Source organism: Vanacampus margaritifer, chromosome 20 (assembly GCF_051991255.1).
Source record: "Vanacampus margaritifer isolate UIUO_Vmar chromosome 20, RoL_Vmar_1.0, whole genome shotgun sequence".
Lineage (NCBI taxonomy): Eukaryota > Metazoa > Chordata > Actinopteri > Syngnathiformes > Syngnathidae > Vanacampus > Vanacampus margaritifer.
In genome coordinates, this window is record NC_135451.1 from 5,567,651 (window position 1) to 5,594,591 (window position 26,941).

At 39.3% G+C, this 26,941-nt stretch overlaps 2 protein-coding genes across 4 annotated transcripts; both read right to left on the reverse strand.

Annotated features, from left to right (window-relative positions):
* Nucleotides 1-357: 357 nt before the first annotated feature.
* Nucleotides 358-15,965, reverse strand: oplah (5-oxoprolinase, ATP-hydrolysing). 2 transcript variants are annotated; one of them, XM_077554560.1, is made up of 28 exons: nt 15,147-15,965; nt 14,497-14,688; nt 13,381-13,572; nt 12,901-13,015; nt 12,471-12,594; nt 11,323-11,518; nt 11,058-11,223; nt 10,814-10,952; nt 9,999-10,066; nt 9,559-9,734; nt 8,288-8,428; nt 8,093-8,205; nt 7,768-7,938; nt 7,552-7,689; nt 7,345-7,483; nt 6,181-6,293; nt 5,712-5,863; nt 5,473-5,633; nt 5,299-5,400; nt 5,032-5,206; nt 4,624-4,808; nt 4,406-4,552; nt 3,940-4,074; nt 3,677-3,826; nt 3,436-3,593; nt 2,314-2,474; nt 2,135-2,232; nt 358-630 (listed from the first exon to the last, which is right to left on the reverse strand). In XM_077554560.1, the coding sequence occupies exons 2-28, from the start codon at nt 14,665-14,667 to the stop codon at nt 478-480; spliced, it is 3,939 nt and encodes a 1,312-aa protein (XP_077410686.1). In that variant the 5' UTR covers nt 14,668-14,688; nt 15,147-15,965; the 3' UTR covers nt 358-477. The 2 variants fall into 2 exon arrangements, with proteins under 2 accessions (XP_077410686.1, XP_077410685.1); XM_077554559.1 differs by having other exon boundaries at nt 14,497-15,965.
* Nucleotides 15,966-16,109: 144 nt separating this feature from the next.
* On the reverse strand, nt 16,110-23,849 carry shrprbck1r (sharpin and rbck1 related). 2 transcript variants are annotated; one of them, XM_077554561.1, is made up of 14 exons: nt 23,241-23,849; nt 22,402-22,576; nt 21,359-21,427; nt 21,035-21,176; nt 20,820-20,910; nt 20,423-20,732; nt 20,245-20,345; nt 18,859-19,029; nt 18,532-18,692; nt 18,342-18,453; nt 18,083-18,262; nt 17,921-18,019; nt 17,694-17,837; nt 16,110-17,075 (listed from the first exon to the last, which is right to left on the reverse strand). In XM_077554561.1, the coding sequence occupies exons 1-14, from the start codon at nt 23,511-23,513 to the stop codon at nt 16,995-16,997; spliced, it is 2,109 nt and encodes a 702-aa protein (XP_077410687.1). In that variant the 5' UTR covers nt 23,514-23,849; the 3' UTR covers nt 16,110-16,994. The 2 variants fall into 2 exon arrangements, with proteins under 2 accessions (XP_077410687.1, XP_077410688.1); XM_077554562.1 differs by having other exon boundaries at nt 21,359-21,424; nt 23,241-23,848.
* Between the last annotated feature and the right edge of the window lie 3,092 nt (nt 23,850-26,941).

Consider the following 26,941-nt stretch of genomic DNA (forward strand, 5'->3'; position numbering starts at 1 on the left):
CTTCCTCCGCAGTGGCCGCTATCTCTTTATCAGCGGCCTACGCATGCCTGCACTCCCTCACCATGCGTCCCCGTGCATCATTCCTCGCCCAAAAAAGGGAGGGAAACAGCCCCCACCCCCACCACCACCAGCCCCACCCAAATGCAAGACAATGCTGGGCTGCACCTCAACAATCACTCGCAAATGTAAATGTACGACTTTGCCCTATTGTGCTTGGTTACAAAAGCAACCACAATATTTCACAATTTAAACTCCAGTTCAGGAGAGGAAAAAGTGTTCAATAATTTTGAGCTGTCTTAATTCTCATGGATATATTAGCCATTAGAATTGTTGTTAATAAATGATCAAATAAATACATTTCTGTGAAACATCTGACTTTAATGTATCTCTTTTTGTCAAAGTCCACCTTTGAACACATCTTATAATTCCATCAAATCACTCCACCTTTCCACTTGTGTTTACTTTGCTTCCAATCTGTCACACTCCCTCTTGTGCCATGCGGTAGTCAAAGACGCTGCCTCTCTCAGGGAAAGTCTCATTCAAGCGCTTGCGCTTTGTCTGTGGTCTTCTATTTGCTTCCTCCTCCTTGCCATACCCTCCTCCACCAGGGGTGTATAGGCAGAACATGTCCTGTAGAGGGAAACAGACACATGCAGAGTAGAGTTAGCACATGGATTCCCCAATCACCCGGGGCCTGTAACTCCAAGGTAAATTTTCTTGATCGACTATGGCAAAAAGGAATCAAATCAATTATTATCAATTTGGAATATTATTGTAATGGAGAATCCCTTTAAATGGTATAAAACTCCCGATTGAAATTATTCTTCAGACTTACGAGTTTAATTTGTTTTATCACGCTCTTAACTTAATTTTTTTTTAAATCTCAAATCAACTTTACCCAATGAAAAGAATGGAATTGTGATTAATCGGTTCCAGTCTTGTCCTCAAACAAATAAAAACAATCTTTGAGACTTTTGATAGAGGGAAACAGCATCTAGAATACTGTATTTTATAAAAACACAATTAAATAAAATGTAAAAACAACAACAACAAAAAACTACGTAATAATACAATTAACTCATTCACTCCTAGCCATTTTCACCGAGGCAACCTCCTTCACTCCCGGCTGAACTGGATTTGGACTGATTTTGCATGGCCCACAGAATATTGTGTTCTATTGCTATAAAAACATGGAACTTATCAAAAGAAAGATTCAAGTCTCTTCTTTCATCAGGAAAAACATTATATTTCTATCTGTTTCCATTTTGCAGCAATTAGTATTAGAATAGAATAGCTATGTTTCAGCATTATACATAAACCTGTTGAAAACACTGGGAAAAAGAGCTTGTTTTCAACATGGCCCTGGTTGATCTCCTTTGCTCTGCTGCCACCTAGCCGTTTTTGTAATAACTACCATTGCTTCAACCGTTTTGTGCAGTTGAGAGGCTGCATCAAAGCCTTCTGTATGCTCTAGCATAAAAAAAACCCACAAGAAATGTATAAATACATCTTTGGGACACTTAAAACATTTAAAATAGAGCAAATGAGTTAAACAGAACATTTTTTAAATGTTTTTTGCATTATGATTTAAAACTGTAATCCAATTAATTGTGCTGCTCCTTCTGGTGTACCCGCCTTGGCCACCAGGAGGTAGTATAATTTTTTTAATACTATGCACTCACTTTGCTCTCACTAGCATTTGCCAGCTTCTCCCGCTAGCCGCTCTTGTTAGCCGCTCCAGCTAGTTCTTGCTAGCCACTCTTGCTCACTTCTCCCGCTACTTCTGTTTGCCGGGCTGCTTGCTTGCTCACTCACTACAAATAGTAATTAGTAGATGGCGTTTTGCATTGTTTGCTAGCATTAAGCTAAATGTACTTACCTGTGTAGTTGTTCGAAATTTTTTTTGATGAACTGTTCACTATTTACCAAACTGTTATTTGTTGTGAAGTGAGTTGAAATTAGTTCACTGCCACCATACAGCGCGTACATAAATGGCGGCTTGTATATTGAAAAAAAATGAAGTGTACTAATAGACTGTATATCATAACAAAAGTTGTCTTTAAGTTCGCATAGTATCTAATACAAGAGGGGGAATTATAAATCAGTATTAAAAGAGGTCATCTTGATATCTTACCCCAGGCTGAAGGCTCACGCTGGTCTTCGCACCCAGACTGAGCACTCTGCCATCAGCTCTGTGAAGCAGGTTCAGTCCCGCCGCACCAGCTTCACCCCCTGACATCAGAGAAAAAGAACATTGTCGAAAATGATAACGCAAATTAAAAACAAAGCCATTCTGAAGGCAGTAATGTTTACCCTCAAGGCCATAGGGGCGCGTGGATCGCCTCTCACTCAGTACAGAAAGGACCACTTTGTCCCTGAATAGGAGCTTCCGAATCACACCGTCTCCTCCGCAATACTTCCCTGCACCTCCTGAAGCGGGTCGCAAAGAGAAATGCTCCAAAATTACTGGGTACCTAGTAGAGATGGGCAAAACAAGAAGTTAGCTACAATAAATAGTCTATGCATAAAGCTAGATTATTATGTGAAGCTAGATTAAAACTATGTTACTGCTCTGCCTATACAATTAAATACAATAGATAATATTTTAATTATTGTACTGAAATTAATCTTTTGTCTAACACAAATAAATAACCAAAAATCTGTCTGGAGCGCAAAACATTTGAACATTGAAGTGTGCTAGTGTTAGTAGTCCAATGTACTGAGGGCCCAAGAGCTAACAGAAAAATATTTTTATTATTTGTGTGTGAGTGTCATTTTTCAGACATTTTAGACTTTTCTGCCTTTCTGTCAAATTTCGGACATTTTTGGCAATTTTCACGGACATATTATAGTAATTTTCTGCCTCACTTAGTCCTTTTTTTGGACATTTTCTTGGCCTTTTTTGCTATAAATTTTTTTGCCTTTTTTAAAATAGGACTTTTTGGCAATTTTATTGCAATTTTTTACCTCTCTTTTTCTGGACATTTTATGGTTACTTATTAAACATTTTCTTTTCTGCCTTTTTAAAAAAATCTATTTCTGACTTTTTTTGGGCAAATCCAAAGACATTATATGGTAATTTTCTGCCTCCTTATGTTTTTGGACAATTTATGTTTACTCTTTTAGTGTTTTCTTCTCTACCTTTTCCTCTTCCCTTTTGGACATTTATGGTCACTTTTTGGTCATTTTTAGGTAATTTAAAAAACTTTTTATACCCATTTTGCCTCTTTTTTCTGACAAATTTATTTGAATATTTAATTATTATTTTTTTAAATAATTAATTTAAAGAACATTTTATTTAAAAATTAAAAATTTAATTAAAATTAAAATAAAATACTAATTTCTATCTTTTTTTGGGGGTGATCCACAGGTAGCAACAGGAAAGGGACTAAAGAGCCACAGGTTGCAGACCACTGCTCTAACCAGATCTCTTACCTCTTTTCCAGAATCTCTGGGTCAGTAATGCGTGTGTTGGTCATGTGACTGTGAACGCCACTTCTCCCATTCCAGCTTGGCCCAGCCCCAGCACCACCAGCAACAGTCTCATAGTATCCAACTTTCTCGCTGCCAAACGAAACGTTGTTCATGCAACCCTGATAACAAAGACGTAGGTTGTCATACATTGGCCACTTTTTAAAATCCATGAGTGGCATCATCTTATCGCCGCCACCCTCACCTGAGAGGCGGCGCAGACCTCAAAGGCTTTGAAAATGACGTCCACAACTCTCTGGGATGTGAGCACATTCCCACCAACAACAGCAGCATTCTGTGAAGGCTGCAGGATGGAACCTGGGGGGATGATGACTTTGATTGGGGCAAGACAGCCCTGAATGTGTATGGAGAGAAAAAACATTGAAGAGCTCATTTCATGGCAATAAGGCTCCACTCATGCAACGGATGTCCCGGACAAATTAGATTTAAGAGGGAAAAGCATCAGACCTGATTGAGGGGGATGTCTTGTCCCACCATGCAGCGCAGGCAGTAGATGAGGGCAGAGAGGGTAATCGCTCGTGGAGCATTGCAGTTCCCCCAAACCTCTGTGCCTGTTCCAGTGAAGTCAAACACAGCACTGCCCTGTAGTGGTTAAAGGATATTAATGCTAACATATTCCTTTTAAGGCAGATTTCATGACACTGTTTTAAGTGAAAGCTTGTTTGTTTACATGGCAGCTTTTTAGAGTGTGAAAATGTAACAAAGAAAAAAAGGAAAGAAAAAAAAAACAGATATAGTGTTGTCATTATTAGAATATCACCTTTTCTTAAAATAAATAAATAATAATAATAAAAAGAGAGTGATGAGGATGACATGTTGACTTGGGAAGGCTGCCGAATAAATAATACTGAGCTCTTAATTATTATTTTTTAATTAATTAAAAAATATTATTAATTTTTTTAAAGATGATCACCTCTTCTTCATTTATCTGGACCCGCAGCCGAATTGGGGTGCCATCATCCATGAAATCCTCTGACTCCACCTCCAAGGAGCCAGTCTGTTGCCGACGACGATGTGCAAAGTCTCTTAGCATGTCCCTCACTGCCAACTCTGCATTACTCTGCAATATATACAAGCCATGCCATCACTGGTGATCTACTCTCTGTTGTTTGCTCTTGGAGCCATCGTTACCTGGATGTAGCCCATGTAGGCCTGAACTACTGCCAGTCCATAGCAGTTGATCAACTCCCCCACCAGCTGACTGCCTCTGCAGTTGGCTGCTACCTGAGCGCGCAAGTCCGACAAGTTGTCGTGGAGGTTCCGAGTTCCGGACGACTCGGGGTATTGGGCCGGCGCCATCAGGGCCTCCGTCACAGCTAAGGAGAGGACAGCGAGAGCAGCCAAGTAGCAAAACGGAAAAGAATTGTCGGAAGAACGTAGCATGTGGTTATTTTATCATTTATTATTTCATAAAGCATTTTAACCTACTAGCCTAGTCTGACCCTGTGCAGAATTTCAAATGTTTTGAAATGAATATAGAAAATACAATTATCTTATTTACAGCATTGAATGATTTAAAAAAAAAAGTTATTGTCCTACCTTCTTCCTGGAAGACGCCACCTGTTACCAGTTTGAAGGAGATGAAGACAGCGCCCTCTTGCTGCAGAGAGGTGGAGTGTGGGGGCATCGAGCCTGGAGTGATGCCTCCTATGTCAGCATGGTGCCCCCTACTGGCTACAAAGAACACCGGCCCACTAACGCCTTTCTTAAACACCTGAAATTCAATGAGGGAGTGTTGGCATCGGACGGGAAGAAGAATTTTTGTTTTGTTTTTTAAAAGAGAGACTCTGCGGGACATGAACTCACTGGAGTGATGACTGTGAGATCAGGAAGGTGACTGCCGCCGGCACATGGGTGGTTACTGAGAATCACATCTCCTTCTTTTAGTTTATCCCCAAGAGATTTGATCTGAACAGAAAACAAGAATTTACTACTTTGGGTAAAACTAGATCAATTGAACAGCAGGCAAAGCTTCCACACCTGGAACTGGACAGTCTCCTGCATGGCACCAAGATGGACAGGAATGTGGGGCGCGTTAGACACCAGACCACCATCTGGTCCAAACACAGCACAGGAGAAGTCGAGACGCTCCTTGATGTTGGTGGAGATGGAAGTTCTTTGCAGAACTCTGCCCATTTGTTCTACAGGGCCACAGATGGACCACAACATGTCAGAATTTGCATAATTGCTGAATTTTTCCGATCCTGTTATCAGCCAACCTGCAATGCTCATGAAGCGATGGGAGAAGATGGAGAGCTGCACTGTGTTGAGTTGTGTGCCCACTGCGCTGTGAGGGTCAGCACCAACCGTCATGCACATGTCACCCCTTTCTGTCAAACAGGCTTCACAGCAGGGCTCCACCAGGATAGTGCTGAGGAGGAAATACAAAACTATTCAAAATCTGATGGAATACAACACAAGAAGTCTATCAATAATCCTCCCTTGACTATATATTAATATTATTATATTATATATATTGACTATATACTCATTATTGTTTATATTGTAGAAAGACAATGAATCTTGCTTCTTATTTTTTGGTTACTTTATTAATTGCATGAAAGGGGCAAAATATTAGAAACAGGAATCAATCAGTATGATGCACTGCAAACCCTGAAAAAAAAAACATATCTAAAATATCATTAATAACAAAATATTAGCTATCCAACATAATTCAAGTGTCCATGCCTGTTCTTGTCAATGATGATGGCTGGTCCCGGGATGGTGTGACCATAATTAAGTTCCTCCCACAGATACACAGCTGTATCATGGTAACCATCCTCAAAGTAGCATTTGGTCATCTAGACAGAAGAGTAAAGATGACACATTGTCATTAAGCACATTTCTAGACCACAAGCCTTCATGATTCATTATCTACCAAAGAGTGGGCTATGAAAAACTGAATATGATAAGCTGATTAAACCCTTACTGTGGGGCAAAAAAGTATGTTGTCACCAATTGCGCAGGTTCTCCGACTTAAAGAGGAAGTCAACCTTAAACATTTCATGACAATAATATGTTATATGTGACCTCACTAGTCTAAACATGACATTGTGATTAATATTACATTTATGGAATATGAGTTATGAGTTACGACCAATCACAGCTCACCTGTTTTCTGAAGCGGAGCTGTGATTGGTTGTTACCTCAGATCTGAGAAACTGTGATGTCAATTTTACTCGACAGCGAGTGGCAAAATGGCCGCCCCTGAGATGGATAAAAACAACTGGGTTTTTAGGGTGAAAGAAAAGTATTTAAGGTATTTGTATTACTATCATTAGTCAAAACAAGGGATGCACGATAATATCGGTAGCCAATAATTATCGGCATTTATCGACCAATTTGACGTCAAACAGATCAACCAGATAATAAAGAAATCCGCCGATAATTATCTGCAATTATCAACTAATTTGACGTTATACAGATAAACCAGAAAATAAAAAAATCAACCGATAATAATAGACTTGCCGCGTTGGTCCATCTGTTGTGGTTGTGGCTCAAGATGTGTCTCCCCAAAATGTTACCCTCACAGTTTTTTGTTGAATTTTTAAAACGTGACTGTTTTGTTTTGGCAAACTCAAAATTAGTTACTGGTTGTCTTTAAAGCAGACATATGAATAAAATTCAGCTTCCTGGTGCGTTACAAATGTTTCGATGTATTTGTACTTATAGTAGGACTCGAAAGTATATATTGGTTTATCGGTATCGGTTGAAAATACCATTATCGTGCATCCCTAGTCAAAGCGGGTTAAAATTTGACCTGAATATAAAGATAAACATAAAAAATTAGTGTATGGAGCGTATGGATATTATTTGGGGGGAAGGGGGTATTCTGCAGTAACGTCCAAATACCGTAACAGGTTTGGCCTGACCGCGTCCCTTCTTTGGTTTGTACATCAATTTGATGCCCGACTTGCCACATCCCCTCACTCTGATGTCATCTACCATGATGGGCCTGTCTGGGATGGTGAATCCAAACTCCTTTAGATACCTAGACACAAACAAATCCTCAGCTGAGTATCCCATGGGCAGACATGGACAACCTCTTAGCGCACAAACCTTTGAGTAAAAGCACTGCGGAAGTCGCCAGCTTGCGAAGTCTGTTCATTTCGGGGGTAACCGACTGCAGTCACCATGAGAGCGCAATCTGTGCCCTCGTAGCGCAGGTGGAGAAAAACCTCAGTGGTTATTTGTCCACTGAGAGGATATGGAAAAAAATGCTTTAATGTTGCAAAGACATTTGTCATAGTGTGAGACAGAACTATGTTGCCAGACCTGTTGAATCCACGCGCACGCAGTGTGTCGTGGCAGCGCTTTGAGAGCAGTTCCACTCTACGGTCAAGCTTGTTGAAAGAGCTGTGTTCATACTGCAACGAGCACGGCTCCTGCACTTCTTCTACAACGTCCGCTAGAGCCAGACCGTAGGCTGACAGCACACCACTGTACCTGAATGAGCAAAAATATACATTGCACAATAAACAATTGACAAATATTGCAAGCTAAAAATGAAGTGTTAATTATATGGCTTTATGTGCTGAGTTTTTTTTCCAGGTTCATACTGTGCCCCCTTTAAGAGACAGAGCTTGAGCCTTGCTATTACTTGTGTATAAAGACGGTCTTCATCCCAAGGGCTCGTGCAATTGCGCAGGCATGCTGGCCACCGGCGCCCCCGAAACATGCCAACACATGCTGAGATGTGTCATGGCCCTTTGCCTAGAATGCAGACATGATAGATAACATTCAACGTATTTAGGCAGACTCAAATAAAAAAAAGTGTACATTGTTACTTCAGTACCTGCGTCAGGGCTCTGATTGGCCGACACATGGCCTCATTAGCCACGCGGATGAATCCCATGGCCACTTCTTCCAAGGTCATTTCAGATTGGCTTTTGGGCAAAGTACCATTGTTTGAGTGGTTTCTTCCATTTGCACCAGCCTGCAAAAAATATATATTACAAAAATATTTCATATATTACAGTTATTGTTGTAAACATTAGCACAATATAGTGTGACTCATTGCAAGATATGGTGGACCGAAAATGTCAAAATAAATAAATAAAAGTCCAAATAAAAATGGAGATGAAAATATAATTCAAAAATTAAATACAAAAAATAAATATAAATGGAAATAAAAACAAATATAAATAAATAAACAAAAGTAAAAAAAATATATATTAAGAAACGAGACTCAAAAAATAAAACTATATAAATAAATACCAAAATATATACAAAAATAAATACATAAATAGATTTAAATATAAATCAATAAATAAAAAGGCTCTGTTCTCATATGTATTTATTTTATGCTGCAAAGGCTGTCAGCATGAAATGTGCCATGAAATATTATTCAAATGAGGGGGCGGTCCTTAGCGTGTTTTGGGTTGGACTCCGTCGTTGCAAACAGCCTTTCGCTGGTAGTGTTCTTTTAATCACACCAAAAAAAGTTGGCGAACAAGGAAGTTTCGCCAGCTTGCATGGAGAGCTCCAGCAATGGACGACTTTCTTGTCCCGTCACCACAACTTGCGACTTGAGTTGCTCGGCAACTTCACACAAGTTCCTGTTAACAACAACGTCCATAATTTCTTTCATGTGTGTGAATTCTCTCTTGCTGTAGAACGGGCAGACTAGTCCGCAGCATGAAATAAATAAATATGAGAGCAGGGCATTTTTATTTATTGATTGACATTTAATTCTATTAGTTTTGTATTTATTTCCACAATTTTTTTTATATTTATTTTTATTTTCTGAATCTCACTTTTTTTTAATATCTTTATTTATTTATATAATTTTGTTTTTTGTATTTCCCTTTATTTATTTTATATTTAATTTTTGAATTATATTTTTTATATCAGTTTCTATTTTCAATTTTATTTATTTTGTATTTTGGCATTTTTGGTCCTCCATACAAGATATGCAATAAAATTTAGTCTTTAGGGAGTTACAGTGCACAGTATTGATTGACACTTCACTCACTATAATGTTCCACTGGAAACAGCAATACAACATTTAGCATTTTGTGACTGCAAATAGGTCCAATGAGGTGTTATCAAGATAAATAATAGTACTTGTGATTGATTAGAGGACAGGAAGTGGTTGATTTCTTTGGTGAGACAACGGAAATGCGTCATGGTCTCCTCCAGGGATAGAGGTTCGTTCTCGCCAGGACCAAATATCTTGGGAAAGAAGGAAGGGAGGAGGCGGCCGAGAGCTAGGTTAGCATCTGTCACAGTCAGAGGACCACCTGGGAAAATCAAAAAGGGATGTCATGTTACAACGTTTTACTAGTGTAATACACACAAGCAGTTTTTGTGTGAACTTGCTGGGTGTTCCAAAAATATATATATATATATATATATATATTTGTAGCCCATTATAGTATTGAGTATTTTCTTATAGTAATTACTCAGATATCTATATTTCAAGTGATGCATTTTTTTTTAACACCCTGCATTTTAAGGTGTATGGATGAAGACACAAGTATAGCAATGACAATTATGTACATTACCTTTCCGATAGCAGGCTGGTCCTGGATGTGCACCAGCAGACTCTGGTCCAACCACAAACATCCCCGATCTGAAATGAGAAGACAAGACATCATGCCAATATTTACTGCACAGCTAACACAATCTCAGGAGACCCAATGCAAGAGGTGTATCAATAATCAGTCGGTCAAACTCAAAGGTGGCAAACATCAATATAATCACACTCTGTAATTAAGTTGACGTACAAAGACTTGTAGCACTTGTGTAAAAAAAAAAAAAAAAAAAAGGCTCTGGTAAAAGTATTTATTCAACTCCTGCATGGAAAGTATTATTTATTATGGTAAGTATTATGTATTATGGTAAGTACTAAAGTAAAACATTTTTTTTTTTTTTATTGTTAATTATATAGGATACCCCCATTTTGATAATTTCGCACAAAGAAAAAAGAAAAAAACTTTTAATATTTAATATTATTATTATTTTTTACAACTTATAAGTTCCCAACATCTCAACCACAACTAACTTTACCTCTATATACTAGCATTTTTTTTATTACATTTTGTAACTCCGCCACTTTCTATTTTGTTTGTTTCAGTGTCTTAATATATAATACTAGTGTAACTTCAACTTGAAGACAAATTCCCTGTGTGCATAGACTTTGATTCACACCTGTCATCCCTGAAGGTTGAAAAAAAGTCACAAGCCTATTTAATGTAGAGATATCTATTTTAAAATGTAAGAGCAATACAGACATTTAGGGGGAAAAAAACGACATAAGTCCAGTAACAAAGTCCAAATATCGCACTTTGTTACTGGTCAAACGGTTGCTGTGACAGACCTGAAGAAGAGTCGCGACCCTCCGCCTGCCGCAACAGTGTTGATGTCGAGCTGAGGCGCCTGCAGGGTGACTCCAGCTGTGGTCGCCTCAAACACGTGCTCAAACTGGCCGGCGTAACGACTCACATCGGTAGACGTGCCTGTAGAAGTTAAGTATAGAATATGCGGGATTATTTTGCAGCCATAAAAAGACATTATAACACAAATCTTCATATTGTACAAACAAAACAACACCAGAGACCTACCGCCCATATCAAAGCCGATCACAGGTCTCTTCTCCATCTGGCTGTAAGAAGTGACAGCGTAACCCACGACCCCGCCGGCTGGCCCAGACAAGACGGCGCGCGAGCCACAGAACTGCTGCATGGGAGTCAGACCACCATCCGACTGCATGAACAGGACATCCACATCCTAATGACAGAAAGTAACACAAGATTAACCCGCTGAAATAATCACTATGCACTTTTCTAGGATAATGATCAACGATAACACTCAATTCAACCAGCGTACCTTCAAAGCATCCTTAAATCCAGAGGTGAAGCCTTTAAGATACTCCCGGATTTTGGGTGTGAGGTAGGCATCAGCGCAGACGGTGTAACCTCGAGGGACCGCCCTGACCATGGGCATGACCTCAGAGGATAGAGACACCTGGGTGAAGCCCAGCTGCCGAGCCAGGGCACCCACGGCTTTCTCGTGGTCAGACCACCTGTGGAGTAAAGAGGGGGGAAATTGTGACAGAGCTACAACATACAGCAAAAGGACAAAAGCATCGTCACATGGGACATATCTATTTATAATTCATTTAAGGGTTTTCCATTTTGACTTATTTTAAGCACCCAGGCTCACATTGCATGAGAGTCTGGCATTAACATTTCTCCAACAACTGAGTTTCATATGGAGGACCAAAAATGCCTAAATTAAAAATAAATAAATGTGAAAATAAAAACAGATATAAAAAAAATATATATATATATATATATATATATATATATATATATACCTGCCATTTTTTGTATTTAATTAATGAATTGTATTTTTACATCTTTTTATTTTCACTTTTATTCATTTATTTTGCCATTTTTGGTCCTCCATAGTTTCATGACTTGGGATGTAAAAAAGTAAAAACATTTTTGTGAATATACAGTTACAGCTAAGTGTCATCAGTATATAGATCTTTTTAGGCTCAGAGGTAGGAAGTTTTCATTTTTTAAACATGTAGACTTAGGCTGCATTCCATAAAAATGGGAAGTCAGATTTATCCCACTCAGATTGTACCAGCTGTACCTCAAAGCGCTCCAGGCAATTGTAAACAACAAAGATGGCTGATTGTGATACTTTTTTTGTTTTGTTAGACAAAACACATTTAGTGTTCTCCAGCAAAACCACTTTCATTATTTGCTGTATAAATAAGGGAATATCATATTTTATAAGCATTGCATACATTTCATTAAAAAAAAATCATTGAGGGAAATAAAAGAAAATCATATGGTTTTGTTTTTTTATTGGACGTTAGATAAAAATAAAAAAAATTCCGACTTTGCGACTTGGACCTCACAGTTTGAGTGGCGTTCCAGTGCACGTTTCGGGAAACTCCCGACTTCCCACTTTCATGGAATGCACCATTAGGCAAAGAGTATACAACATGTAGCTGCACTGACGTGTAGGAATGAAGCAGAAGCACAGCCAGACTGCTGATTCCACGTGACAGAACCTCTTTCAGGTCCTTCTCCACACGTTCCAGATCAAGCTCCTGCCATACTTCCAGACTATCCCCGGTGCTGCCTGGGGATAGACACCGATAAAAGAAAACACATTCAAATGAGTCACATGATCATCTGTACACACACCAATAAACACCATGGGATTCCTGAAACTTGTTTTGCTAGGATATATGTTAAGGTGAACTCATTTGGTGCCAAATTACTCACACTTATTTGACTTGGTCGGGGTTCCAAAAACAAACATCGGTACTATTAATTACTAATTGGTAATTGTGCCCCATGGATTACATTTGGATGACTCTCAAAAACACAATTCTAAAATGAAAACATTGTAAAAGTGAACTTGCAGGGAGTTTTGTTTGTTCACCTGTGACAACACGTTTGGGATCCTTCCTGGGTAGCTGGCAGCCATCTTGCTTCAGGACAACGCGCTCGTCTACCTCGATAACCTCCTCATTCAGCACTTCAGGCACTGATACCTCCTGTGAATGCACATATGAACATTATATAATGTGTTATGTAAAACTGGACAAAGTGCAGAAAACAATTAAGGACACTGGACACGTACAGAACGGTGAAGATAAACTGATAGGAAGGGTCGTGTAATAGTAAGTTCTTTGTTCATAGTACAACATATACACATTCCAAAAGCACAGACAACTTCTGTTTAGCCTTCAAGATGGACACTAATGGATAAGCAACCACATAACCATTAATGGTTCACTGGTCAGAGGGCAAACTCTAAGACAGTTCTTTGTAAGGCGACAAAACAACCTTGGTTATTCCCAAGGTTTCCAAAGTACAAGATATAACCTGCTGTTTTTGTTGCAGGGTGAGGATTACCAACCAAGTCAAACAGCTTTGGCCGGGCCTGTGTTCCAATGTGCAGCAAGTCTTTGAAGCCTTTAGTGACCAGCAGAGCCGTCCTCTCCCCTTCTCGCTCAAGCAACGCGTTGGTGGCCACAGTGGTGCCCATTCGAATCCAGCCGATCCGAGACGTGTCGACGGGTTGGTCGCGAGGAAAGGCGCATCCCGTTTCCTGCCGGCGAAGACGTAGACATAACGCAAATTCAGTTCCAATACATCACATTGTAATAAAAAAAAAATGGCATCTGTGATATTTTCATTTAATATTTTTTTTTCTACAGTATAATAATGTTTTTAATGATCTGCAATAATGATTAGCTGGGAAGTCCAATAATAGAAGAGTACAAAAAACAACTATATCAGTGTTTTGATCAGGGATGTAACAATAACGGCAATATTAAAACTGCCACAATATTGTTGTGGTCGTGTCGCAATATTAAAAGCAGCACATTTTTTAAAAAGGCCATGTTTTCCATTTGTGCAGTTCTAGCGTCCTCTAGTTGTTAGTTTATCAGTGCAGTCAAATTTGAATTAGACATGTTTTGGCCACCTACGTTTAAGACCCACACTAATCGCCAGATGAAGGGGAACGTAACCTTTGAATTCCTTCACAAATGACAAATTAATAAGTAAGTATACCTCCATATTTAGCATTATTAGAGATTGTAGGCCATTTATATGCATTGACATTGATGTTAATGTTATCTGTACGATTTTAACTATATGTATAATTATTACCACAGCTAATTAGCATTGTATAAAATACATTTAAAATGATGGGCCAAGCCTGTTCATTTGACATACACAAAAACACAATACAGTAGTGCTTTTTTTTCCAACGCAAGCTTTTATATATATATACACACACACAATCTCATCAGTTTTTATACAGTATCGTGCACTTTTTTCACCGACCTCCTCACAAAATTGTGATGATTACTGTATCATGAGGTTCATATCGTGATATAGTATTGTGACGTTTGAATATCGTTACATCCCTAGTTTTAATCAAATCTGCCTGAGAGGTATTCTTTTAAAAACATGTTCATTATTGTCATTGTAGTTCCCACTACACATGTTCAGACATCAAGATTACCTCCTCCAAGACTCTGCGGATGCCTTCAGTGGGAGCGTCTTTGTAGTTCTGGGGGTCACGGGAGAGCAGTTTGAGGACCCTTTCTCGGCCATCTGGTAGACGAGCGAACACGTCCGTGAAGGTTCCTCCTCGGTCGATGGCAAAGTCAAACTTTCCTTCGGTGTGGGCCATGGTGAGCAGTGATATGGACACCTGAGACAGACACCTTTGTGAATGTATGTGCTCTGCTCGTTCAGTACCTGATTTTTTTGTATTATTATTATTTTTAACAGTTTTCATGTGTTTAAATCAGCTAGTAGTAGAAGGTATTATAAACTTGTGCAAGTTACTTACAAATGATGCTAGACATTTGAGCACTATTTTGCACAGTGCACCTTAGGTCGGAGACAACTGTAAATGAGCTACAGTTTGAGACACACATTGCATCACACTTATGCTCATATGACACGTGTACAAACGGGAGTGGGCATTAACACTATTGTACATTGTAGTGGTCAGTAAATGACTTGAACGTCTGTCTTCATGCAACGTCACAAAACTATATGCACAAGGCTTGCAACCCGACCGTGGTGCAAGTGGTCTACTTCGGTTGTGTTTACGTGTGCGATGCGTACCGTGCATCCGATTAAAAACGATACGAATTAACTCACCCGTCAAACAGCTTAGTCGTTCTGTCAAGTCTAGTCTTCGGTGTCCTAAGGTCAAGGAACCATCCTTTGCGTGTGCTTCTAACCAGCTACACTGTAACTCACACACGATTATTTCGAGCTCCGCCCCCATGCACTCTCCATTCTTCCAACAGCAAATCGGGTCCGACAAGGACACGGTGAATTTTAGTGAGGGAGGTTAATCATTATTTATTAATTGTACAATTGTACGTGGTACAACCTTCAAACTTATGTTGTGGACGTACCGTTACAAAGAGCACTGAAACACGTTTACTGTCACACGCCTTCATAAACACACAATGAGACACACAGAAATAAGTAAATAACATCAATTTTCCGAACCCCTTATTTTAACATTCAAAAGTAAATTCGAGCGAGAGTGGTACGTTTGCAACCTAAATTCTGGTGATTTATTCCATAAATTTATAGTTAAGTTATTCAAAACAGCTTTCGTACTACTTCCTGTAGTAAAAAGGGGAGTTTGGTGATTTGTCCAATCAGATTTCAGCCAACGTGCAGTCAGACAAGAAGTTGTAGGATAGATTTCAAAATAAAATAGATAGTGCCGGACAGGAAGTGTTGTGGCGGCTTTGAAAAAAAAAAGCGAAAACAGCAGCAAACAAACTATCAAAACGCATGCATGATGTATTGTTTTTGTCCTAATTTTACACAGTTGTGACATGAGCTAAATGTATTACTGTGCTCGTCTTCTTTTCTTGGAGGCATACGCCTGACACTTTGCTAATATGACTGTCAACATAATTGGTTCTAGTGTCATTTTATATAACTGCTGTGATTAGATTATGCAGGTATACCATGTGTTGTAGTTAATCTCACTAGATTGTATTTATTATTAGTAAGGGGTTTGTCGCAGAGAGAAGGTGATTATTTAAAGCAGGCATAGACTGAGCGATAATATATTATAAAAGGATCTTCCACAAAAGGTTATCGTTTAAAGGGTATTTAATGAACATTAAGGCACACCAGACAACACACCGATGACATTTGATTACATATTAAGATAGTGCAGTATTTAACATGGCTTGTCAGTGCAGGATAGTCATATTTTTTTTTTAGGAGGCACCCTGTCTAGGGGGGGTCTAAGTACCTAATGTTTAAATCATGAAAGTCAAACCATGCATTCAAAAATATGGAAATAGGATTTGGATGGAGTCATTAGCTTATACAACATGTGTTTACAGGTGACAAGTTTCCCTATTAATATTAGCCCGCTAATCAATATTCTACTCACTCATTACAGGATGTTGCGCACCTTAACTGTATCTGTTTTCCTATCAGCTGCTACATTGTTTCAAATGTAGAGAGAAATTCAGTATCCATTCAGCAGGCACAAAATAAGATAATGGGACAAAGCACACATGCTTATAAAAACTATAAAAGACTATTAAATTGTAAGAAAAAAATCTACATTGCACGGGCACAAAGATGATCCTCCTGATTCAAGAGTTTGTGCAAGTAAAAGGCCACTTTGGTGTATTGCATCTATGTTCAGCATGTCAAAGTCACACATTTGGAAGGCTACATTTGCAGAGGAATCCTTTTCAAAGGCACCACACGCATAAATCGTCACTTTGTCATCATTGGGACTTTGTTATGTTGCGGAATTGGATTTTAATTTGACATCGTGGCTGTCAAAAAGCTAGACAGTGATTGTCAGGAACCATCAAGAAATATTTTGCCTTTCTTGTGCCTTTTATAGTACAATCCTTCACAGTCTGCTCTGGGCTTTAAACTTATTCTACTAACTAATAATTTGTCAGACAATACTTGGTTTCTAGGTCATTTCACACAAAACCACTTATGCACGACTCAGTGACAGTTTTGACATTCTGGATGGCATTTTTTTTGGTTGATGTTGCAGCGGCATCCTCCAGTAGTGTCACCAGGACCCTTAAACAATGAATACAAAATAAATACATATTGTTTCATTTGCTTTGCACATTTACTAGATTTATTAGGGTCATTATCTTTAACCAAATAATGTCAGATTACAGTGTGTCTACCAGTTGAACACTATTGTAGTGCAATTACTTAAGGGGTAATTCAACCCAAACATTTTCTTTACAAAAAATTGTAGTATGGGCACCCACTAGTCTAAACATTCAGATTAATATTTAGTTTGTGGGATGTAATTTAAGCAGCAAAATACTCCCGTTTTTATCCATCTCAGGGGGCGGCCATTTTGCCACTTGCTTAGAATGACATCACAGTTGCTCAGGGCACAGGCAATGGCCAATCACGGCTCACTTGATTTCTGATTAGCTATGTTAGCATGTTACAACATTGTCCGTAGTGTTGAAAGGTTTCATGGTGGTTGCAGTTTGAGCCTGGAACCAATCAATTCACTTTGACTTTTGAGCCTCGATACGATTCATTCATTTGGACTTTCTATGGAAAATGGATTGATGAAAATTTCAATGTAAACAACCTAAGGTCAGCAAGTGCCTTGAAACATGTTGTGTTGAACTTTGGAAGCTCCACTGTACATAGTTGATCAAAACAACTTACCTTTGGCCCCCAGCGTCGACCTCTGGTGACCCAGCAGATTTCAGTGTGACAGACAGTGCAGCGCAGCCAATCACATCCATCCTTCTTTTGCACAATGATGCCACACTGGGGACAGTGCATCGCCTCCCCAGATTGCACCAGGGTCTGTTTGTGAAAACCAAGATATGAAATGCGTTATATCAATTAGAATATAGATAGATGCTGACAATGCTATACATTTAGCTCACTTGAAGTAGATGTGTTGTGCTCCGTGCAGCAGAGTCATTGATAGCGCGGACTGCAAGATCATCTTGGTATTGCTTACAGTTTTTTCCCTCATGAATAGCCTGGGGAAGCAATCATCAATATTATTTTTATTGTTGTGCATAATGTGCCATATTTAATCTTACCCTGCAAATGAGGCAGTTTTGCTTCTTGCATACGGGGCAGTGATACACATTGACCGTGTCTTCGTACACGCACCAGCCCGGGCAATCTGCGGTGGCACAGTGGTAGCTTCCCTCACATCGGGACTCTGCCACGGACAGACTTTTCTGCAGCCAACGTTGATACTCCTCTGGTGAAACCAACTTCCAGATGGAAGGAATACAAATGTTAAAAGAATAGCAATGCAGAAATAAACCTCCGAATTGTCTTTGTTTTACTCACAGCTTTGATCTCTCGCTCCTGCAAGGAGCATGTGCAGGCATACGTGTCATCTCTGTAGGGACATGACACTTCCGGCTGCTCACTCAGCATAATGACGGAGCGCAAGCAGTCTCTAGGAAAACACACACAATATTCAGTACTAGAAAAAAAATTCTGAGTGTCTATGCATAGAATCTCTCAGCCTCTTTACTTGCAGAAGCAGTGGAGACATTCCCTGAGCAGTGTACCCTCTCCTGGTTCAAGTTCTACATAGCAGATCCTGCAGTCCAGAGGCTCAGGATTGGGTACCAAGTCCTGGCTGTCCATCATCACTAGTTGGGCAAAATTTTGCTGCCGTTCCTCTTCCCTTGCCTGGGACAAGGAGGGTTTTCATTAGCCATCATATCATACATTATTGGCAAAACTTAGAAACACAGATGCTCATATATGGCATGGCCTGTAATTTATAAAACAAAGGATTTGACCTTGTTGTTCCAATACTTAGTGTTATATTCCCAGATAAAGAATGTTCTCCTACCCGCTGGTACTTTGTAATTGCATCCTTCTCCTCCTGGAGCCATCTAAGTTCCATTGAGTCTGGTTCGTACTCGCCCGGAACATCGTAGGTCTCAGGGCGGTTCGTGCTGCAGATCTCGCAGCCGGGCCGGGTCGGTTTGTTGATGTACGTACAAGAAGGACACGGCCAACCCTGAAGGAATACATGCACATTTTTATTATTTATTTTTTGCCATCAATTCACAGTATCTCCTCAATCCGAGGCCAACTTTCTAATAAATGCTTCTGCTCAGGAAGCAATGTATTACAGTACATTGCCTTCAAAGCAGAAATGCCACCTGTAAAGCTGATCAGTTTAAAGTGAGACATGCTCTGGGTACTATTGGTGATATATTTCCCAGCCCAGGGTTGCCCGACCCTTATGGGCTCTTTCCACAAATCCACTACTTCCTGAACTCAATACCACCCCTTCGCTTCCTGTCTTTCATGATTAGACAAACTGATTAATCCAGGTGTGCCTGACCTCAGTAACCACGACGACAATGGCCAGAGTGAGAGTGGTGCTGAGAGAGAGCCCATTGAGCCAATGACAATATTTTATATTGGGAAAAATGTGAGAACACATCAAGCGAAATTTGGCAGTGAATTTTTTCCACTATTAATGTAACCTATCTGCACAACCAGTAGGGAAACATAAATAAATAAATTGTGGTAATCAGGTGGAAAAAATCTTTTGTAATACACTATAATGCAAAATTAAAATGAAACTGATTAGTTGAATAATCTATTGAATAATCTATAGAATAATCGATTATAAAAATATTCTATAGTGACAGCACTAGTCATATTCCAAATTCATAAACATTGGAAGAAGGGAATACAGAGTTTAATTGAATTTAAACATTGTACCATATTGGAAGAGCCTTTAATTGGTTTTCTGTCACACTATATGACACAGGGAAATATTGGCAAACCTACCAAAGGACACTCTTCCCCTCTTTCACCAGAAAAAAAGATAACTTCTCTCTCTGGCTTTTTCCTGATCTTTTGTAATCAAATATAGAACACCAATTGGTTTAACACAAATTTCTGACCAAATAGAGGAAAAAAGTTTGTTTGTTTTTGTCAAAAGACATGTCAATATTTAATGCTTTTGTGCCTCCTCAAACTATAACACAACAAAAACAAGACAGAAAAAGGGCTTTTTGATGGCAAAGTAATCACCTACATTTGAATTATTTAACACAGTGCAGTTGAGTACTTAATGGTACACAATGGTTGGGTATTACTGTTGTTGCAATGTCCAAAAAACAAAACAAACAACTAACGGTTCTTGTAGTGGACTTCATTCGATTGTGTGAGTGTACTTAAAATTGTGTCCATTGACTGCATCTTTCCAGTGTGTTACCTGAAAGACGGGTGCGTTTATGGTCAACTCTTCATATAGTTGAGGCAACTCCACATTGGAGACATTGACTTCTTGCTCACTGAGGTTTCTTCTCTGGGACTCTATGCAGACAAATTTGGAAAATCTCTACACTTGATTTGCCTGGTATGACTGGTGCAAAATCAGAAGCGTCACTCACCACTGTCGCCATTATTTAATCTGGGTGGCAAGGTAAGAAAGGGCCTCCGTTCTTGAAATGCGTTACTGTTATGATCAGAGAGTGAGCGCAAAGCTGCACATGGAAGTGAACTGTGAAGGAGTGCGCTCTCCTGGTCCTGCTGGAGGAGTTGGTGTGTCAGGTGAGCGTGGCACGCTGACAAAAGGTACAAAAACGCTGTGTCGCCATCCTGACGAACGCCGTAAGAGGCCAGGGAGCGCTGGTTCGTGCACAGGCACTGGCCAATCACCCAACGCTGCACCCATGGGTGAAAGCCGTACTCGAGGAACATCTGAGGTGTTGGATAGAAAACAATCACAGGTAAAAATTATCTTAAAATCCTACCAACAAGGGAATGAATACAAGGTGGGACACAAACCTGCTGTTTCAAAGCTGCGGTCGTCATCACAGGAGAAACTTTCATAGTGATGCAACATGATGATGACGAATCCTCAACTACAACTGTCAAACTGTTTTGAGATAACGGGCAACATTTGAGAAACTACCACTCAACTTTACAAGTTGGCAAGTCTGCTATTTAGGTGTCTGGCCTAGAATAAACCAACCATTTCTAAGGGGAAAAAAACAACCTACTTGATTTCAGCGTCTTCACGTTGTCTTTTAGAGGGCTGGATCTTCAGTGCAGCCTTTTGACTACAAAGATTTGCAGCAAAGATGGATGCCGCCTTCATGTCACCGACCTCGATGGCTCTGGTCAGCTCCATGCAAGCCTCTTCTATAGATGTTGACATACACGTCCACACAAAAACAAAAAATGAAATTGGCAAAAATCCAGACAAATGGATGATGAAGCCGGTGCCATATATCCAATGAGTCAATGCATGAATGATTGAATGAGCACATGAATAATAAAGAGATGATCAGTTATAAGTAAGATTTTAAATGTTCCACACGCACCTAACTTCTGCAAAGATGAGTTGCCCTGGAATTGAGGACACTCTGTGTCACCATCTTCTGAGGCTGCTGCTGAGTGAGAGCAGAAAAAAACAATAATTACACAGAATAATAAAATCTGTGTATCTAGATATGCACCGCATCAGCCCTGTGCCAGAAATTTGAGAAGTTATCAGAAAATCAGGGTTGACCATATAAAACGTACAGTGTGCTGTACTTCTTTGTCCTTTATGTCTTTTTCTGGATGAATCAGAGACCTTCAAGACACCTGGGAACTGTTTTAAATTGTGAAAAACATGCATTATATGTAAATTATTCCTGACTGAGGGCTCTTATGTAGAAACAATTATGGTACAAGTTCCTGTACGCCACCGTTGTAGCAGTGGGCCATTTGCCAACTTTCTTTTGCTGTAGTGATGTTTTCTTTTTTTAAACATTTTTTTTCTTTTCTCATTTACCGGAGTGACTTAAAAAAACATTTTTTTTTTTAAGTTTATTGCTCATTGCTTAACCGTCTCAGAAAGTAGATAAGCATGTGACTGTACGTTGTCGCTGGTCTTTTTTTTTTAAGGTCATTTTCCTCTTCCAACTACATTAGCAGGGACTGGGAGTCTGGGATTGTGATGTTTTCTTTTCTAAGCTGCTACAACTGGCTTTGCCACATTGTTTAAGTCTGTAATTGTCAGTAGACTTGCACAGTTACCAAATAAACATAATTTAATTGCAGTTTATACCAGAAGTTGCATCCGCAAAGGCTAAAACGGGGCCTAGGAATAAGGTGGATGTGTAAATGGTATTTCACTTAAAGTGTTTTTCTACATCAGTCAAAGGAGGTTTAGTATCTTGCTCAATGGTCACAACAAAGGCTGAGGATCAAACCAACAACCCTCAGACTTTGAGATGACCACTCTACCACCTGAGCCATGCTGACCTGAGCCATGCTGCTCGATGTCTCATTAAAACTTGTGAAAGTTAAAATGATCAAACAAAATGCGATTGTAATTTGCAGTGCAAGTTGTGGATGTAAAAATGTACAGGTCGCTGACCTCTGTGCGCTTCTCTCAGTGATGTCATCATTACAGTGGCCCACTGCTGAGCCTCCTGCTCACAGCGAAAGTTGAAGCTGATACGATCATGCGGAGGCGCTGCCAGACTCAGCTCGTGGCATTTTGGCGTTTTCACCTTATAGTTCACAGATCTCAAATCATACTTGGTAATAGTCTGGAGAGAGAGAAAAAAATAATTAATAACAGTAAGAATGAGACTGACGATGTCTGATCCAACAAGGTGCAATATTACTCGCCTTTATCTCTATAGCCTGGTTGGTCTGTTTTATTTTCTATTCAGCCAAAGCTGCCACACCCAAACATACTTGTTCTCTTTTGGGAATTGTTGTTCGTCATGCCTTTTACAGTAAAAGCTCAAAGCTTTTGGGAATTGTTTTTCATCATCAATCAACTTCACATGAGCAAAACATTTTCATACTTTATTGCAATGTTAAATACTGGCTGAATAACAAATCAAGAGTTTACTGGTATGACATAGGATTATAAAAAGTAAGACTTTTTTTTAAATTTTATATAACCAGTGCTTAAAAAACTTGGGCCCAAATAGGACTCCAAACACTTGACAGGCTCCAGTAGGTTCAAAGCCAGAAAGCTGCTTTGAAAATGGCCCTAAAGCTCATTGCAAACCTGCATTTCATTGGGAATAAAGCATGAGACTTTAATAACGTGTTAGAAGACCATTGCTACAATAATTTTGCTCGTGACCAGAATTACTAAAGAGCATAATTCGAGTACTTTCCCCCCCTTTTTTACTCGACCCATTCAAGCCAAATGTCACATCAAATAAATCCAACTGTGACGTCATACAGTGAACTCACCACGCAACGACCATTGCTACTGCAATCTTGGAGCGACAGACGGAATTCCCCGGACTTCTCCGGGTCCATACTGAGCTGAAGGCGAACAGACTCCCCACCAGTGCCCGGAAGACGAAGCGGTCGAATACCAGAATGGCACAACGATACCCGAACCGACATGAGGACGGTTTGACATTCGGGTTCGACTTGCGACGCTCCATACTCGAGACACGAAGGAAGCGCGCGCTCTTCCGTCGCGACACTGGCTGTCCAACCGCCCGAACTCAGTGACATAGTGTCAACGGACGCATTTAGAAAAGAGACACTGACAGACAGGGGTCCGGTTTTGTTCCTCTTCAAAGTATGTTTGTAACACCGTAGCTCCTGACGTATCTACCTCACCGACAAAACAGGAAGCAAGTGCGCAGGCTGTCAAATGTCAGTTACTCGACCTCCAAATGGTTTCCCCTTTGCTATTTACTGTAGTTCCTTTTGCAACATAAAGACGTTTGTACTTTCGCTGAGGAACAATAAATCATTTCTTCAAGAAGCGCTTGCTCCTACTCGACTGTCACGTTCTACTTCTGATCCGTCTTCTTCGGCTTGTTTACCGGCGAGACAAGGCAATGGGTGTACAACTGTACACTATCTCCTACTGGCGTGGTGTGTTACTACATTTTAAAGTCATCCTCTTCGACACAATACAGCTCACATTTTGATTGCTGTGTAATGTGGCAAAAGATGATGTGTGAACCACAAATAAAATTGCACATGGGTTGTGCTGTGATAGTTTCATATGGCATTTTTAAACGACCATTGTATCTTCTTAAAATGGAAATATTATGTAAGTGTTTTATTTTATTTTAATTTCAGCCCCTAGTAACTTTCTAACACTGAGTTTATCCATCATGACCTGTAGCTAGGCCGGGCAAGGATCCACAGCCACTTTTAAGGCAGCATGATAAGATTTTTTACTAAATAAAGACACTGGTAAACAGGATTTTGCATGGGGAATTTGCGTCCACTAGTCTGTAATGGCACCAGTATAATTCATTGTAACGTGACACCACCATTTAGCATGCACCAGTCGACCAAAGTCCATCTTGTAGTGTGATGCCATAATTATACCACATGGACTTTTTAATGAATCAAATAGTAACAGTCATCTACCTCCAGTTGGTTCCAACTATGCAACACAGAAGTAACCAACAAGCTGGTAAGTGGTCACTAAACACCATACTAATGTTACTCATAGTGCAATTAAAATACAGCATGACACAATAACACATGTGTGAGAAACACACAACTACAACTACTATTAGAGAAAAACAGTAATTAACAATTGGGGTGTTGATGATGCCAGTCATCACAACATGCCTATAGGGGCATTTGTCAATGCTGCTGTAAATATTAGTACTGCTGTACTTGTGCATCATTTGGTTGGTTGTACCCATGTTAAGATTTTTATTATTATTTAGGCTTTTGATGATAATTTGGTGGAATGAGGGACCTCTGTTACAATTAATACTCTGTAACGTTAAGATAATATTGCTTATCATGAAAGCAAGCCATTGTGCTTAAGTTTCTCTAATTTGTGCAATGCAGTATTTATGTTGTTTTGTTCTCTGCTATCTTAATATTTATTCTTTGCTGTAGCTGTATTCTTATAATGCTATTGTAATTGCTAATGTATGCAATGCTTTTTTAATTAGTTTAGAATTCTATATATTTTCAAAAATATACACAAGGGCCACTCAGATGTGACACGCCTGCCTCTGGGCCCTGCAGTATGTTGATAAGGTTTAGATCATGTTGAATAGCAAATACATTTTTCTTAGATGCCAGGAAAATGTACGTTTTTGTCTTAATTTGATTGCCTGCGTGATCTTCCACTTCCTTTTTGCCATTCCTGGTTCTTTTTCCTGTGTGACTGCGGTGAGGCCGGCTACCACTTGAGAAATGTATAGCCAGAACCTCTTCAATAATGAAAGGCTGAAGAAAATAAACTAGTATTTTTTATTTTAAATAATTATTTAAATCACACTTGTTCAATTGCCAAGTGCACTAATCCAATAATTCAAATGTATGTTTTTGTATGTTTACCTGTGTAGCTAACATTCAAATACCGGCTCATGTACAAGGGAAAATTAAAACTAAATATGTTGACATAATAATTAATAAATGACAGCAAAAAAACATTTACCTTTTGGTGGCCTAGGAATTTTGTGTTGCGTGTCTCAGGCTCGTGACAACTTTTGGCGAAACATAATTCTGAAGCGACACCTAGTGGACGAAGGGTGGCACTAAGTGTGTGTTCACTGTTACGGGTAAATTTCATGATAAAATTGACGATTTTTCAAGTCTTCTTCGTATCTTGTCACCCAGTCCTTGCCATGTATTTTTCAAATCTTGCAATGAAGAGAAAGTTTGACGATAAGAACAGCCAATTTCAAGAAAAAGAAGAAACATATTTGATTTTTAACACAGGGGCACCCCTAACGTGCCTTGAATGCACAGAGGGAGCGGTGCTCAACTACACCAGGGAGACGTGTCAATAATCTTGTTCACGTTTTGAGTAAACGTTCATGTTCTGAACTGTTATCAATAAAGATTGAGAAGATTGATTTAGAGAAGATACATTAGAAAAAATAAAAAATACTTGACACACCCAGACTATCTCCAGCGGCCCCCACATTTGAATTTAAGCCGTTCTACAATGAAAGGATGAATTATGCTTAGCATACTCACCACAGGGGGGCAGCAAAGTTTGAAAAAAAAAAAAGGCAAGGCATGTTATTCTTCCCTGTTAAATGATAAAAAAGACGATTTTTAAAAATTATAACCAATATGTTGCTTTGATTACTACTGCTAAAATATTTCCCTTGATTTTATTGTGTTAAACACCGTTTATGCAGTTAATTCTAAATACAATTAGTGTTTTTCAGATTTCATGAGCCATGTAGGATTTGAACCCACATTTTTTTTTAGCTTACTAAGTGATGCCATATCCAAAAGCCACAGGAACACGAATATATATACAGTATATGTATATAAACACCTATTAATAATGCTGTGTGGATACAAATATTTTCATTTGTTAAGCTTAGTTTACCACTTATACCCCGCCCCCCCCCCCCCCCCCCCCCGGTAAGCGGGTGATCCAAACATGGAAAGACCAAGCCCACGCCATGTTTCTGCTACAATTTATAAGGCGATTAACTAAATATACTGTAGCAGGTACAAGGAATGAATTAGAGAACGCAGGTTTGGTTGTGAATCACTCGCCCAAACTGGTCTTTCTCAATCAATAGCACATTTCTCAATGACTTGAAGCAGCATAATGGTAGGATGCTACCAGGCAAGTCGTGACATTCTAATTCACAATTTTTTGAAAGAATCCATTTGTAGAGTAGCCTACATATTTTAACAAAAGAAGAAAAAGGACTTGTGATGTAAAAATCTCACATGGCAGTAGTCGTCATGATGTGGTTCCATGCTGTGACTTTCCCAGGTCTCATCTGCGGTGCCATTTACAGAGGTGAGGTGAAGTTATTCACTCAAGTGCTGATGACACCGTGTTGTTTCTCAAGAGGTGAACCAGACAGAATCAGATTCTTCATAGAGTAGTTTTTAGTCTCCTTATGCTAAGAAATGCTAATGATTTCAAAGTTAAGTTAGGAAAAAGTTACACATTGATGTATTAGCAGTATTTGTTTTCTTTT

What these genes read in the sequence shown, in the direction of transcription:
- oplah (XM_077554559.1), bottom strand. Translation starts at nt 14,775, where the DNA reads ATGAAAACTGTTAAAAATAATAATAATACAAAAAAATCAGGTACTGAA. An exon ending in CGTGCGCGTGGATTCAACAG is followed by an intron (nt 7,690 to 7,767) that starts GTCTGGCAACAT and finishes ATATCCTCTCAG; the next exon opens with TGGACAAATAACCACTGAGG. An exon ending in CCTACATGGGCTACATCCAG is followed by an intron (nt 4,553 to 4,623) that starts GTAACGATGGCT and finishes TATATATTGCAG; the next exon opens with AGTAATGCAGAGTTGGCAGT.
- shrprbck1r (XM_077554561.1), bottom strand. Translation starts at nt 23,513, where the DNA reads ATGTCACTGAGTTCGGGCGGTTGGACAGCCAGTGTCGCGACGGAAGAG. An exon ending in AAAACTGCCTCATTTGCAGG is followed by an intron (nt 18,020 to 18,082) that starts GTAAGATTAAAT and finishes TTGCTTCCCCAG; the next exon opens with GCTATTCATGAGGGAAAAAA. An exon ending in GTCGACGCTGGGGGCCAAAG is followed by an intron (nt 17,076 to 17,693) that starts GTAAGTTGTTTT and finishes TCATTGTTTAAG; the next exon opens with GGTCCTGGTGACACTACTGG.